Below are 15,912 nucleotides of genomic sequence, written 5' to 3' on the forward strand. Positions count from 1 at the left end.
TATTAAAAAAGTAATTAGAATAAAAAAAATAGGCTATGAACTTATAATAGATTAATTCTACCAATACTAGATTATTTTAGAGCCAAGTTATTTTTTCTAAAAAATATTCTATGAATCTTAAAATCCAATACCTTAATAATAACCAATTATCCTATTTCACAGATCTTAAAACATAACCAAAAATAATTTAACATATTACAACACCTCATAATCCATTATAACATGTTGTCAAATACAATTTTAAGCATAAAAAATCAACTTTGTTCATACAACCATAAGTACACAAAGATTACAAAAATATTAATGCTAAGTCCTATTTTTTTTAAAAGAATTAAACATCTCTTAGGACACTTGTTATCACGTGCCATTTTATTTTGAAGTCTGGTTGACAATACAAAAGAGGTGTGTGTGTGTCGCCTGTGCACCACCACTAGACCGCGAAACACCGGATCAGATTCATCCAGCGTCGGTAGTTAACGCCCTCTCCTCTCCACCTCCACCACCACCGCCACCACCACCACCGCACTCACTCTCCGATTACGATTCCGATTCAGCATGTTCAAATTCCTGAAAGAGGTCGTTGGCGGATCTGGCACCGGCGTCAAGGATCTCCCTTACACCATCGCTGAATCTTACCCTTCTGCTTGGGGCTCTTGGACTCATTCTCGCGGCACCTCCAAGGTACTCTCACTCCACCACAATTCCCCACTCTATATTCATAAATGATTCATCAACACCTGGATAGAGAAAGAGATACAAGTAACTATGTGATAAGCAATATGATGTGAGTTTGACGGAGAGTGTGAATTAGGTGTATACACTGTGTAAATCTAATCTACACCTTTAGAAAGAAAGAGATAAGTATGGAATTAATAGGTAATATGATGTGACAACAAGAGAAGCACAGTGAAATGAAGAGGTGTCAATCAAGGAACTTTTAGACTGTTAATAGACTGGAATCCTTCTCTTTCTCATGTGTATAGGGAAGGAAGCCAATCGCAGTGTGCATTTTTTAGCTAACCTTGGTCATCAAGGAACTTTTGTTTTGACTTGGCTTCAGTCTGGTCTTCCCTTGCTTCGGAGGATTATAGCCAAAGAGGCTAGGGGTGTTTCGTTCTTGCGCTCTGTTCCCCTGTAGGGTTTTTGGACTTTCTGCCTGTCATAAAAAAAAATGAAGTGTCAATTAGGTGTACATATGTCATTATTCCTATATATATAACACTGCCACGTCACTGTCTCAGGATGACGGTTCTCCTGTCTCGGTGTTCTCACTCTCCGGCTCCAATGCTCAGGATGGTCACTTAGCTGCTGCACGCAATGGTGTCAAGCGTCTTCGAACTGTGTGTTACTTTCCTATTCTTGATTTTCAGATTATCTATTTATTTTGGTTTGGATTTGTATTTTGTGGATTGTGTTGTATTGATTGTGCTGTGGTGTTACTGTTTTTTCAGGTCAGGCATCCGAATATCTTGTCGTTTCTTCACAGCACTGAGATTGAGACGTATGATGCAGGTTCTCCTAAGGTTACAATATATATTGTGACCGAGCCTGTGATGCCACTATCTGAGAAGATCAAGGAGTTAGGGCTTGAAGGTACACAAAGGTATCAATTGCATTATTGGTGATTTAAACGTGTAGTGTTATGCATGGAGTTCTAAACATGTAGTGTCTTTTGAGTTCAATTACTATCCACCGTCGATGTAAATTTTTTTACACTAGCAACCAATCAGAATATAAGGTAGATGTGACTTTAAGTTAGTTATTGTACATTTAAAAAAAAAGTTAGCTATTGTAAAAGTCAACAAACTTATTATACATTACAATTGTGATTGGATGACAATGTAAACTATTTACATTATCACTATTTACTTGTGTCTTTCTTTTCCCCCTCATATTAGTGACTTTCATGTATCAATTGAGTTGTTAATATCATGCATAAGGTTCTAAAATTGCACATGACATCCTTTTATGTTTCCTTGTATGAGTGACTTTGAAGTATCAATTGGCCCATGAGTTGAGTAATCAGTGGTAGTCACTTGTTTGTTTGGGCTATGTAGGGATGAATATTATGCTTTGGGTCTTCATCAAATAGCTAAAGCTGTGAGCTTCTTGAATAATGATTGTAAACTTGTGAGTATTTATGAGCTTTTTTATTGTTTTTATTTTGTATTATTATTATTTTTTAAATATATCTTGACAAGTTTTATCTGTTGCAGGTTCATGGCAACGTTTGCATGGCTAGTGTCGTTGTGACACCAACTTTGGACTGGAAGCTTCATGCTTTTGATGTTCTATCAGAGTTTGATGGGAGCAGTGAAATGTCTTCTGGCCAAATGCTGGTAAATTTATGTGTTTGTTTGCAAAATATTGTCTTGTTTGTTTTGGCATTGCTATTCGAATTTACAGTAAGTGAAATAATTACTTTACTTTAGAGGGTGGAAGTTTCTTGGTGTGAGATTAAAAGGCCATGGCATGCTAACTTTGACCGACTCGAGTCTGTCAACTAAAACTTGTTCTCAAATTTTGGCCATCTCTAACGTAATAAGACTTTAATTAGATTTATGAAAAATTTGTTATTATAGACGCTCCCTTGTAATGATTTGATCTGGGCTAAGTTAATTTTAAAATAAAGGATATGGAATAGGAAAACCAAAATTGTCCTCACAAGTTTTCATGCTTCCTGTTCAGCAATATGCATGGCTTGTTGGATCACAATACAAACCAATGGAGTTGGCAAAATCAGACTGGGATGCAATTAAGAAGTCTCCTCCATGGGCCATAGATTCTTGGGGCATGGGTATGTTGTTTTCTGTTCCTTTTGATGATAGTTCACAGTGATAGCAAATTAGGTTTATATGGTGCAATAGAACACAGGAACAATCTGTTATTTTTGTGTCTTTTTTCTAGCTTATGTTAAAATTTCAGCTCCTCTTGCAAATTTAGTCACATGACCACAGCATATATTTTCAAATTTGTTTTCATTTAGAATTGGGTAGTTCCACTGAGAATATTAAATAAATTTGTTTTCTAGTTTGTGAAATTAAACTAGGGGGTGTTTTGCATTTTTTAAAACTCGTTTAAAATGGGACAAGATGGTACTGGTTATACAAGGTCATGTGAAAATAATCCAGTTCTTGATCAGGCATAATGTGGTTCAAACTACTTCAAAACTAATTTTAATATTAAATTTATTTATATAAATGTCAAAGTTTGTGATTCTCTAAAGTCATTAAAGTAAGCATGTTTATCTGGAAAAAGTTATAGGGACCAATAATCAGGCATTGGAGAATTGTTGGTACCTATAACTATATCTTACCCGATAACCATCCTTAAATCCTGCTGAAGGATAGAGAAAGGGAATATGAAATGGAGAAGAGATAATTTGGAAAATATGGACTAGAAATAGGGAAACAAAGAGTGTTGGATCAGACCAGTTTTATCTAATATTTAGCTCAGATAAGAACTGTTTTTTCAGCATTTATTTAATAACCAAACAATCTATGACTAAAACCAGGCCCCACTCTGTCTTTATAGTATATATCTGGTTTTATAAATTTGCCGATCACTCCCTGGTTTTGTTGTTTGCGTAGTGCAGATGCAATTAGTAGAATTCCTCCTTGGCCCAGGCTTGGGGGTGTTTCTACTTGCACATTTTGTTGAGAAGGGATCATAATGCCAATTCAGTAATCAAGGAAAGAAATAGAAATATTTTACATCTACATTTGCATAATTGTTGTTGTCTTGCTGATAATCTCGTTCATGCGAACCTGAAAATTTGGATGTGTTCCCCAATGCTATATTTACTAATGTAAACTTTTCTTTCTCATGAAACTTCTCTAAGAATTTCTTCGTGTGTTAGAAGAACTTGGCTACCTTTTCTCTGGGACAGTGAGTAGTTTTAGTTTAAATTATGTCAACTTGGACAGATGTTGTAGGTTTACTGAATATTTTTTGTCTTTTCCTTTCTATGTATACCTCTCTAACATATTTAAAAATCATAATTTTATAGGTTGCCTAATCTATGAGGTATTCTCTGGATTGAGGTTGGGCAAAACAGAGGAGTTACGCAACATTGGTTCCATTCCGAAGGTCAGCAACTTTTCTTTTCTATTTATTTTATTTTATGACTTCATAGATAGAAATTAACGACATTTTAGTTTGCTGATTGCTTTTATGTTTTATTCTTTTGAAAAAATCATTTTTCATCTTTATATGTTACTTTTTTTTTTGTCACAGTCTCTGCTTCCAGATTACCAACGACTATTGAGTTCCATGCCCTCTCGTAGATTAAATACATCAAAGCTTATAGAAAACAGCGGTGAGTGCTCCTTGATATAATATAGATGGGGATTTTTCTGCTTCATGATCACCAGTAAACAAGAAAGAAAATTTGCTTTAGTATTCTATGTAACTCATTTTATCTAAACATTTGCTTTTCTTGTTTTGATGATTTTCATAGTTTGTGCTTTTGATATAATTTTCTGCAATCATATCCTTTTTATAGTTTGAGTTTTTCGATAATGGATATGCAGAATATTTTCAAAATAAGTTGGTAGACACGATACATTTCATGGAAATTCTCAGTTTGAAAGATAGTGTAGAGAGAGACACCTTCTTCCGCAAGCTTCCAAATTTAGCTGAGCAACTTCCTCGCCAGATAGTGTTGAAGAAGGTATATTTCTGTTGAATTTCTAATTATAAACTATAAATGGATCAACCTTTGTTATCCAATTTTTTTACGATTCTTATGTTTTTTATTTTCACAGTTACTTCCTTTATTAGCTTCTGCCCTTGAATTTGGTTCAGCTGCTGCCTCAGCTTTGACTGCATTGTTGAAAATGGGTTCCTGGCTTTCAGCTGAGGAGTTTAATGTCAAGGTAAGTTATAATTTCATACTTTCATGCCAATGATTTTCTTTTCCCTTTCATACAGTGCATACTTTTATTGCCATTTTACTCTTTTTAATTAGGATTCAGTCCCATTCTTTTATTGGATTTCAATATTCATATCTAGGTACTTCCAACAATTGTAAAACTCTTTGCCTCCAATGATCGAGCTATACGAGTTGCCCTTCTTCAACATATTGATCAATATGGAGAGTCTTTATCAGCACAAGCTGTTGATGAACAAGTATGCACTCAATTTCTCTACTTTTTTTTTTGTTCTTGACAATTCCTTTTTGTACAATATATACAAACATTCATGTTGACAATGTGGATACTTTGAAATTCTTAGGTTTACCCTCATGTTGCTACTGGGTTCTCCGATACATCTGCTTTTCTCAGGGAACTGACTCTTAAGTCTATGTTAATTCTGGCTCCAAAGGTATGTCTGTTATATATTGATATAAATGGATTTTGCTTTTGCCCTGGTTTCTTTTTAAAATTTAAAAGTGTTACTGGTGTTATTGGAATGCCAGATACATATAACATTTATAGCTAATTGTGTTTGTATAGCATGTTTGACCTGATTATTGGGAAACTTACATAGAAGAAATATTTGTTTGAGGCAAGGGATGGCACTTGTAACATTATCTTTGTTCAGTAAGTTATTGTCTTTAATAAGACAGAGGTCTAAGTTTTTTCAGAGCTGGGGAAATAGCACAGATCTTTTATTGCTCTTTGGTTTATCTTACCACCTCTTTCAATATGCATTTTTAATAATGTTTTCTAAGATGCTCAAATATGCTAATTGTAAGATTGGGTTTACATAAAGGATGTTTAATGCACTTCAATGAGATGCATAGTTTACATTAGATTGGTATTTGTAATACTAAATGGTCATCAAATTCTAATTGACTCTTAAAGTATCATGTACTTTTTAGAGCTTGCTTCCTGAACTGTTCCTTTTCTTTGTTTTTTTCCACTCTCCTTTCCCAAATTTTATAGTCTATTTATTTGGTGAAACTTCACTGCACAATTGTTTGTTAAAATGTGGTTTGTTTCATAATTGCAGTTGTCTCAAAGGACAATGTCAGGGTCATTATTGAAGTATCTGTCAAAGTTGCAGGTACTGCCTCAACCAATTCTTTTGTAAACCCTTTTTTTTAAAAAAATGTTTTAGACTGTTTCTAAGAATCTTGGACGTGAGAGACCAATATAATGACACAGAAAATTTTGAAGTGTCCTATTAAAATTTTGTAATGTATTGATTAGGACACAGCTCCTTTTTTGAAGCATATGTGCTTCACATCTCTTATCTCTCAAAATTTACTGATAACCTGACTGCCAACTTTGATTGGTATGCAAGCATTTTATTTAGGAAAAAAATCTGCATTTTTATTTCTATTATTTGCTTCTTTATGTTCATGCCTTCATGGTTTTCCATATATAAAATGTATACCATTTGTATTTTTTTGTAGGTTGATGAAGAGCCAGCAATTAGAACAAATACTACCATATTATTAGGCAATATTGGAAGTTACTTAAACGAAGGAGTATGTTCCAAATGTGCTCTGAAATTCAAACCGTGTGCTGTGTTTTATTTAATAATGTTAGGATATTTTTCTTTGGTGAATTAACGTGGAAGCTATTTTGCAGACAAGAAAAAGAGTTTTGATTAATGCATTTACAGTCCGTGCATTACGTGATACTTTTCCACCTGCTAGAGGAGCAGGTATCAGAATCATACACATGTATCTATAACTCTTCTTCATTGTTACACTTTTCTTCCAACATTCTTTTCACATAATTTTGAATTTTTATCTTTCAGGCATTATGGCTTTATGTGCCACCAGTTCCTACTATGACATCACTGAAGTTGCAACCCGGATTCTTCCTAATGTTGTTGTGCTCACAATTGATCCTGACAGGTTATATCTCACTATGAGCTTGTATTCCTTGTAATTCCTTTACCATGTGAAGATGAGGAATATTTCAGCGACTTAATTTACCCCATTAATTAGTATTTTTAGGGGATTGATTCATCTTTTTTGTATTGTAAAGTCACTGCTGCTTTATTACCTTTTCCCCCTATTATATATTGATATGCACGTGGTGGATCTTCTTTTGTATGTATATTTATATTTATACTTATACTTATACTTATGCTTGTGCTATGTGATGCTTTGTTGTTTCTTGCCTTTATATTCCAAATAGAGATCATTTTTATATTGTACTGTTGGTTATTTGGTCATTTATTGAGACAATGATTGCATGTTGTTCTTGTCATGGTTTAAACAGTGATGTTAGAACTAAGGCATTTCAAGCTGTTGATCAGTTTTTGCAGATAGCAAAGCAACATTATGAAAAGGTATCCTGAAATTGTTTTTGGCTATTATTCTTATAGTTATCATGATTCCTAAATCATCCAGTGTGTAATGTATATCTTTTAGAAGAAATTAGGTGTGCAGGCTGAATTTATATGTGTGTGCTCGTGTTACTTCTAACTTTTTTAATCAATTCATGTCTATCGCTTACACTTCACCTCTGATAATACGTTTATCCCCCACTACTGATATCCTTTGTTAAATTTTTAATTAAAAATGTCTTTGATAGATATCAATGAATGAATAATGAAGAAATACTGTATTAGAATTTAGGAACCAAGGAAAAACAAAGCCTAAGCTCCTTACGAGGTCCAGAGTGTAAGCTCCTAAGAGAAAATAGTATTTTCTCTAACAACAAACCCAAAATATCTCCCCCCCCATCATTCCCTTCTTTCCCTATGTCCCTTCCTGCCACTACTAACCAACTTGACAGCTCAGCATCCCCTTATTCCTCACCATTTCTAATTGCCTTTTTCTTACGGACATACACCTTCCAACCTTTGGACTTTGAATCCAAGCCCACATCATGGTTCAGAACTCTATCAATCTTCTATTAGAAGGAAACTCTCATGTTGAGAAAAAATCATTATCTAGACCAATAGTGTATTTTGAAGATGATCATCTAATGTGATGCTGGTGTTCTTCTATTTTCTGTTGAAGACAAATGCAGCAGATACCACTGGTGTTGCAGGTGTGGGAAGCTCATCTGTTCCAGGAAATGCTAGTTTGCTTGGGTAAGTCAGTCCAAACTGTGTGTGATTGAAAATTCAAATGTTAAGCAATGGAGAGAGAGTTAAGATGAACTTCTGATGTTAGATTGCACTGTGTTAGTATGTCTAGAGTAGCTTATTTTTCATTCGAAAATAGCTTTTATGTAAAAAACCTCTCAAGTATTTTGCATCAATAAATTGAAAGCCAAAGTAACTTAACCCAAACACACATGTATGTTAACCCTCTTTCTTTAATATCAGTGCCAGTTGAAAATGCACATACATAATAATAGCTGATTCTTGTTTATATTTTTACTATAAAGAGTTTAATTAATATGTTTTTTTATAATCTATTTTTAAACTCTTAATTTAGTGGCCACATATAATATGATAAATGGGGAGGATCACGGATGGTGGTTAAAAGCTTGCATTTAACTTCTTACTGATGGTATACACATGCATGTGTACATTCATATTTGTATACAAATATTTATGATATGATTGTTAGAATATATATGAAAAATATCCAAGAGTATCTTGATTTTATCTTAGAATATGTTATAACAGCACATCTTAGTTCATCTTATCTTTCGAGGATCCTTAGGGATTTTATCTTATCTTTAGGAAGTTGGTTGTTTTGTAAAATTAAGGTCTAGTATTAGTATAAATAAGTGTTAATGTTTCATGTTTATCATCTAACTGTAGCACATCACTATATGAAGAAAATATTATTTGAAGTCTTTCTTCTCTCAATTCCTTTCCTCAGTATCTAGAACTTCATAATTCAACAATGATATTTAAAGTTAAAACACTAGAGATTGTCTATATTCTGGAAAGCATATGAATTGATTGCAAATTCATGATATAAAAACTAGTTGAATTTGTAGAGACCCAATATTAGTAGATGTAGATCTACCAATTTCATGAGGCATATTACTGATAGCACCAGAAAAAAAGTGACAGAAATCACACCCAATGCAGCGATACACTTGCTGTACCCTACTATCAAATATACCCTTGTGCATAACTGTCATCAGTCATTTCTATGATAACTTTCATCAAGATAGTTTCTAATTCTAATACTGAACTGTTAATGCAGGAAAAGTTATTATCTATCACATTTTCTAACAATACATTACTGTTTCTAACTTATTCCCATAACTGCTAACATGACATTATTATTACACTTGCATCTAATAATACATGATTGCTCATGATAGTTATTATTGGTTCTCATCAATTACCCTCTCACAATATATGCATTTTCATCAAGAAATTGGTACTGATTTAACCCTTGTCACCATTCAGGTGGGCTATGAGTTCTTTGACCTTGAAGGGTAAACCTTCTGATCATGCTCCAGTTGCTTCTGCAAGTTCAACTGCAATTACTTCAACATCTTCTAATGGCACCGCAGGTATGCCTAATCCTAACTGTGAAACTATAACAGAACATAGGAAACAATGAAATTGACAGTGTGGTGTATCTGTCAATTTCTCTAGTTTCATTAACAAAGAGCTTGTAGAAAAAGTAAACCCTTTATGATACAAGTGACATAATTTTGCTCTTTCCAAGAAAATTTAGTTTAATTTGTTCTATCAAGCGTAGAAAGTGAAGTTTTTATTTGGTCCTCCAAAGAAAGTTGACATTAATTTAGTCCCTAAATTATTGAGAGTAACATGAATTAGTTCCTTTTCTTAGGAAAGTGACATCAATCAGTCCCTCCATCAATGGATGAATAAACAGTGTTTTTACAGTCCTGTCACTTTTCATGTTTGAGTGACTAAGTTGATGTCACGTTTTTCTTTAAGGATTCAGCAGATATGATTTTGTATTAATGTAATTTTATTTTAACTATTGAATGAAGAGAAAGAAAGGAACAAAAATGGAAAAACATGGGGGAAGATACAACTAACGATATTATATCGCCCATAATCTTCATATCCTTTTTTTTCTAGAACTCTGCTTCTATATCTGATATGTTGAAGATGCCTTATTTATTTTCATGAGTGTGTTTTCAACAATTACCCATGTTTATTTCATTTAATTTTTGGCGGTAATTAGGTATAGAGACGCCATCAACAGCACCAGCCCGTGTAAACTCTACCTCAGATTTGGCTGAACACCCTGTGCCTACGTCTCCTACATCAACGGATGGCTGGGGGGAACTTGAGAATGGAATTGATGAGGAGCATGGAAGTGACAGGGATGGGTGGGATGATCTGGAACCACTTGAAGAGTCAAAGCCAGCTCTTGCAAACATTCAAGCAGCTCAAAGGCGGCCTGTTTCTCAACCTATTTCACATACAAAACAAGGTATGCTTTATTTGTCTGTTAGTATTTTGGTATGAATTTCGATTACTGCTAGTTACTAGTACTATCAGTATTAATAATTTTCAGTGTCTTATTGAAAGTTACATCTATGGTTATGCCAAACCTGAACAGAATGCCTTGAAAATTTGTTTTTGCTTGTTTTATGCCTGATAAATAATGACAAGTACCAGAAGTGGAAAAACTGTTGCATGTTTTATGCCTATAAATAAGGACAAGATCCACAAAGGGATTGATGTGAATGTATGAATTCCTAATTCAGGTTTGCAGACTAAATGTTGGGTTGGCATTTTTGTTAAATTACTGATCTCACTAAGAAATGCAATGTGATCTTTTGTCATTTGTGTAGATAGTATTACTGAAGAAAATACAGAGTGTTTAAGAGATGTTACTGCTATTTTCTGCAGCTTGTGATCTGTACATGAAAGTTTTGCAATTTCCAGGAAAATTCTTATGTATATTCATTTGCCTAAATACATGAATTGCATTAATTACTTTTTTTAATTATTATTATTTTTAGCCTCGAATTTGCTATCAAAAAGTACACCAAAATTGAACAAGGATGAGGATGATGATTTGTGGGGATCTATAGCTGCTCCTGCTCCAAAAACTGCAAGACCTTTAAATTTGAAATCAGCTCAAACTGATGATGATGATCCTTGGGCTGCCATTGCTGCTCCAGCACCCACGACCAAGGCCAAACCCTTATCGACTGGCAGAGGTAGGGGAGCCAAACCTGCTGCTCCAAAATTAGGTGCTCAGCGTATAAACCGGACATCATAAGGCATGTAATCCAAATTTCCAAGGAACCAAAGGAACAGTGAAAGAGTTAATCTTAGTGCTAGTTGCCCTTTTCTTATGGTGGCAGTGATCATGTTAAAATACAAGACCCGTCTCTATGATATATGAATTACATTTGTGATTTTGTTGACAAAATTGATTTGTAATACTATTCTTTTGTATGTCAAGAATTTTACTTGAAGGGAAATCTTTGGGGCAGCATCTTCTGAATTGTTGTAAGGCAACAAGGCTGTGGTATATCTGCTATATTTTTGGGTGTTTTAACCTTCTTATTTGACGAACAATTAACAATTAGATGTAATATAATTAGTTTGATCATATGCAGGGAAGTTTTTTAGGACTGGATCTACTTAAACTTACTATTTACGGTTCAAATTTTGTGCACTTGCATGCATGCCTTGCAAATGTCATGTCTCTTTTTTCAATGTGACAAGACGACAAGCGCCAAATTTCATGCGAGTCGGAAATAGATTAAAAACGAAACATAGTTAGTGCATATTTGGATTCACATTGGATTATTTAAAATTATATTGAAATACTATGGACTAATGTGATTTTAAGTAAATATTTGATTTTATATTAAAGAATTGATTTTAACTTTTTAAGTTTAGAGTTAATTTTGAATTGAAGTAATTAAGTAACTTTTGTATTAAATAAAAAATTACTATATATTAAGGTTATGTTTGATAAAATTAATTAAAAAGTTTGTTAGAAAGTTAGTTAAAAGCTGAAAAATTAATTTATTAAATTATAAGTATTTGATAAAATTAAATTGTTGAAGCAACTAAAAATGTAAAATAATAAAAAAATAATAAAATCATGATTTATTTAAAAGAGGTAACTAAAAAATTGAATAAATATATTAAGAATAAAAATAAAAGAAAATATAAAAAATTAAAAATTAGAAGTTAGGGTTTCAAAAAATGTTAAAAGCTACTAAAAAAGTTTAGATACTGATCATTTAAACATGTTTTTCAGTAATAAAAAAACTAAAAATTAACTTAAATGTGTTGAGACTAAGTTTTTTTAGAAGCTTGTTTATAAAATAAAAAATATTTAAATATACATCATTTCATTTCAAAATCAGTTTTATAAACATTCACCTTACATTTCGTAAGAACTATCAGGCCATCAGCATGCTGTTCCAGCAGTTGCATTTCTTTAACTGCAATTGTGTTGTTGTAAACCAGTCAATTGTATTTTTGAAAAATAGTTTTAGAAATTTGTAATTTTTTCGAAATTATTTTTTAAATCTGTTTAATATTCCAGAAATTAATTTAGGAATACATTAAATACATTCCAAAAACGGGAATTAAATACAAAATTAGTTTAAAGAAAAGTATTTTGTAAAAAAAAGGGAAGAGATGCGAAAATAAAAAAAGGACTACAAATAAAATTTCATGAGTCATTAAGAAAACTAATAGAAAATTCAAATATGCCCAATGATGTATGGTCCGTCCATTATTGAACGACCACCATCCATCGTGCACATGACAACTTAACGAAACAAACAAACAAAAAAACAATTATTAAAATACACGAAATTTATTAATAAAATATTAAAACACAACTAAATGGTTTATTATGGCCTAGAAAACCAGAGGGAATATTGAAGAGAACAAAGGAAGTGAAAGCAACATGATGCAATGAGTTACAGTGAGATACGAAAATGGTGTTAATGGGAGGAGTTGGAGTACCCTCAATCTCAATCTGTTTTTTGTTCCAAACAAGACCCACCAGACATTTGTGTCTCAAATTCAGATTGAAACATTCACTTTCATATTCAATCACTAGCATGGCATTGACCAACAACACCACCACCAACGAAAGGAAGCTTCCAATTCTGCTGTTTGATATCATGGACACCCTTGTTCGTGACCCTTTTTACCAAGATGTCCCTGCCTTCTTCGGAATGTCTCTGAAGGAGCTCATAGATTGCAAGCACCCCACTGCTTGGATTGAGTTTGAAAAGGGTCTCATTGATGAGGTAAAAAAAACAACTTTGATAATTCACTGCTGCAATGTATGGACCCTCTTTCTTGGTATGTGTAAAGGTCAAAGCTTTTTGCAGAAATTGAATTGCACATGGGGTGTTTGAGAGATTTACCAAGCTTTCTGTCATGTCTTATATGCATATCTTCTACTCAACATGTTATGCAGCCATATTTGGGTAAAGGGTCATTTTGAATTTTCTATTAGTATTGTGTATGATTCAAAGGAGGTGAGGGGTTTTAATGGACAGGAGGGGAGATGAGGGAAGGAGAGGTTTCACTTGTGTTGGTTTGGTTCAAGAGAAAGGGAGACAAAGGTCACTTTGCTCTAAAATTAAAATTAAAAATTAAAAAAATCCCCCATTTTCATCCAACCAACCACATTGCTTGTATTGCTCCGGACTTTATTCATACTTTCTAATCTCTTAGAATCATAGAATGGTTTGACAGTCTCTGCTTTCAACAACTGTTTTCTTATTAATATCTGTCTCATTTTCTTCCAGATGGAGCTAGCAAGAAAATTTTTTAAGGACGGAAGGGATTTTGATTTAGAAGGTTGGTTGGTCTAAGATTTTGTTGCTAGTAGAGGTTGATCAAGTTTGTGTTGAATTAAACAGACATAACTTTATCATAAATGTATATTTTCGTTTAATTTTAATACATTAAAAATCTATCTCTTTCTCTCTTTTCTTCAATTAGAACTTGCATATTTTGAGATTTTAGTTAAAGATCAATCTGATTCAGATGAGCTGAAAATCGGCCACGGTTCTTCTTTGACGTCTACAGTATTATATACACTCCAGAACGTGTTAGCTTTTTTGTTACTTTTGCTATAAAAAATGTTCTGGTCCTTCTGGAAGTTGTACAGTTAATGTTTATCCTGGAAGTTGTAACAGTTGTTGAAATTCAATAAGAACACTCCTAAAGTAGGCCAAACCTATCATTCTTGTGCTCCAAGCCCCCGTTGATTTTGATAAAGCTACTGATTTGCATGTGTGTTTCCAATTTACGGACAGGCCTTAAAACTTGTATGAGAAGTGGATATTCATACATAGAAGGCATCGAACAGTTGCTTCTTTCCTTAAAGCTAAATAACTATGAGATGCATGCTTTTACAAATTATCCTATATGGTAAGACAGTTATTTTTCTATTGTGATTTGTGTTTTTCTTTTCATGGCATCCTACTGAATGTTTTGAATTGTAGGTACCAGTTGATTGAAGACAAGTTAAAACTATCAAAATATTTATCGTGGACGTTTTGTTCGTGGGCTTTTGGTATAATACATAATCTCTCTCCCTTTCTCTATTTTTATGCCTCTTGTATTGATCATCTTTTTCATTTGATGATGTCTAGATTAGTGGGACAAAACAAATTCACGATTCTCTACTTTTTCCTTTTTATGCTTTATTGTTTGTTAGTGAGGGCTAAACCATGCATTCAACCTATCCTGCTATGCTAAACTTATATAATATAGACTCATTTACAATGTGTTTCAGGTAAGAGGAAGCCTGATACTGAATTCTATAAGGAAGTTGTCAGGCATCTTAAAGTTGATCCAACAAATTGTATTTTCGTAGATGACAGGTTCCTACTCTCATTATACACTAGATCAATTATCAGGAACCACAGTATCATATCATTTATCTGTGCTACATTCATATATAGGTCTATATGCATGTGTATGTGTTTTATGTTCTAGCATCTTGACATCCAATATCAATTTCTCTCTCTCAAGAAGCAGACATTTGTGATCCCAGCAGATTATTTCTTTTTCCTCCCTCTCACAATCTAATTTTTTGATTTTAATCTTTTGTGACAATGATTTTTCGGAGGATAAAATATGTTTTTAATGTGATTCTAGTGGTTTTAGTCTTCTAAATTATTTTTCTAGGTTTTGGCCCTCATAAATTTTAAAATATTTTCAAATGGTCTCTATCATCATGTAACCATGGTGTGATACAATTACCTGATCATGCAACATCACATGTCATCTCAAAATAATGATTATCGTGACATGGTTAGATGCATGTCATGTCACCTCTAGGTGACGATAAAGATCATTTTAAAAAAAAATTAAAATACATGAGGACTAACAATAATAATTTTTTTTAAGAACATCAAAACTAAATGAAATCATATTTATACGGTCGAAAAATATATTTTAATTTTTTTTTTTAATGATTCTTAAGAAAGAAGTGACGCTCTTTCGGTGTTTGTGTGACAAAATCACAAAATAAATGGTTTATGTAAATAAAATGTGTGGTGGATTAAAGAGTTGGGATTTATTTGAATTGGTTAATGTCCCAGGCAAAAAAATGTGGAGGCAGCAATTGAAGTTGGCATCAGAGGGGTACATTTCCAGAATGTCAATTCACTGTGTGAAAAACTGCCATTGATGGGGATTGACATCTCAACAAATGAAGATAGATAGCTTATTTTATTTGATTCTGTTTCTTAACTAAACCAATTTATTTTTATTGGTAGAAAGGGGAAATAACAAACTCATAATTTTACATTCCATTCATGCCAAGCTATTGAACTTGTAGAAGTGACTTCTTATTTTTTACCCTCACAACAATACATATTTATCTTCTTAGCTGTGCTTATAGGAGTGAAAATGAACTAGGTGAGTATACTCATAACTTTAGAGACATGGTGCACCCCTTTGGACCAAGGCAATACTGAATATATATCATGAGGAATATTAACAATACACTTTGACATACTTTCTAAATCCACTTTTATTATTTGGTGAAAGTCATGTAAGACGCATAAAATGATGTGGTTCCTAGTCCTACTTCCTACACCCTAT

General features: G+C 33.1%; 2 protein-coding genes and 1 long non-coding RNA gene across 4 annotated transcripts; 2 read left to right on the top strand and 1 right to left on the bottom strand.

Moving 5' to 3' along the window:
- Positions 1-165: 165 nt before the first annotated feature.
- On the bottom strand, positions 166-1,194 carry LOC114395095. Its single transcript, XR_003662945.1, has 2 exons — positions 1,022-1,194; positions 166-737 (listed from the first exon to the last, which is right to left on the bottom strand). It is a non-coding gene; the product is annotated as an uncharacterized LOC114395095 (long non-coding RNA).
- On the top strand, positions 378-11,447 carry LOC114395091 (N-terminal kinase-like protein). Its single transcript, XM_028356790.1, has 21 exons — positions 378-681; positions 1,242-1,340; positions 1,452-1,603; positions 2,058-2,130; positions 2,217-2,339; positions 2,689-2,797; positions 4,010-4,089; positions 4,237-4,318; positions 4,533-4,672; positions 4,767-4,877; positions 5,014-5,130; positions 5,236-5,325; positions 5,956-6,009; positions 6,362-6,436; positions 6,540-6,615; positions 6,712-6,811; positions 7,182-7,251; positions 7,928-8,001; positions 9,286-9,392; positions 10,040-10,291; positions 10,827-11,447. Exons 1-21 carry the CDS (start codon positions 556-558, stop codon positions 11,087-11,089), a joined length of 2,373 nt encoding a protein of 790 aa, XP_028212591.1. The 5' UTR covers positions 378-555; the 3' UTR covers positions 11,090-11,447.
- Positions 11,448-12,687: 1,240 nt separating this feature from the next.
- On the top strand, positions 12,688-15,706 carry LOC114395388 (flavin mononucleotide hydrolase 1, chloroplatic-like). 2 transcript variants are annotated; one of them, XM_028357154.1, is made up of 6 exons: positions 12,688-13,094; positions 13,602-13,653; positions 14,115-14,229; positions 14,304-14,374; positions 14,597-14,684; positions 15,408-15,706. In XM_028357154.1, the coding sequence occupies exons 1-6, from the start codon at positions 12,777-12,779 to the stop codon at positions 15,529-15,531; spliced, it is 768 nt and encodes a 255-aa protein (XP_028212955.1). In that variant the 5' UTR covers positions 12,688-12,776; the 3' UTR covers positions 15,532-15,706. The 2 variants fall into 2 exon arrangements, with proteins under 2 accessions (XP_028212955.1, XP_028212956.1); XM_028357155.1 differs by lacking the exon at positions 14,597-14,684.
- The last annotated feature ends 206 nt before the right edge of the window (positions 15,707-15,912 follow it).

The sequence above is a fragment of the Glycine soja genome, chromosome 18 (assembly GCF_004193775.1).
Source record: "Glycine soja cultivar W05 chromosome 18, ASM419377v2, whole genome shotgun sequence".
Taxonomy (NCBI): domain Eukaryota; kingdom Viridiplantae; phylum Streptophyta; class Magnoliopsida; order Fabales; family Fabaceae; genus Glycine; species Glycine soja.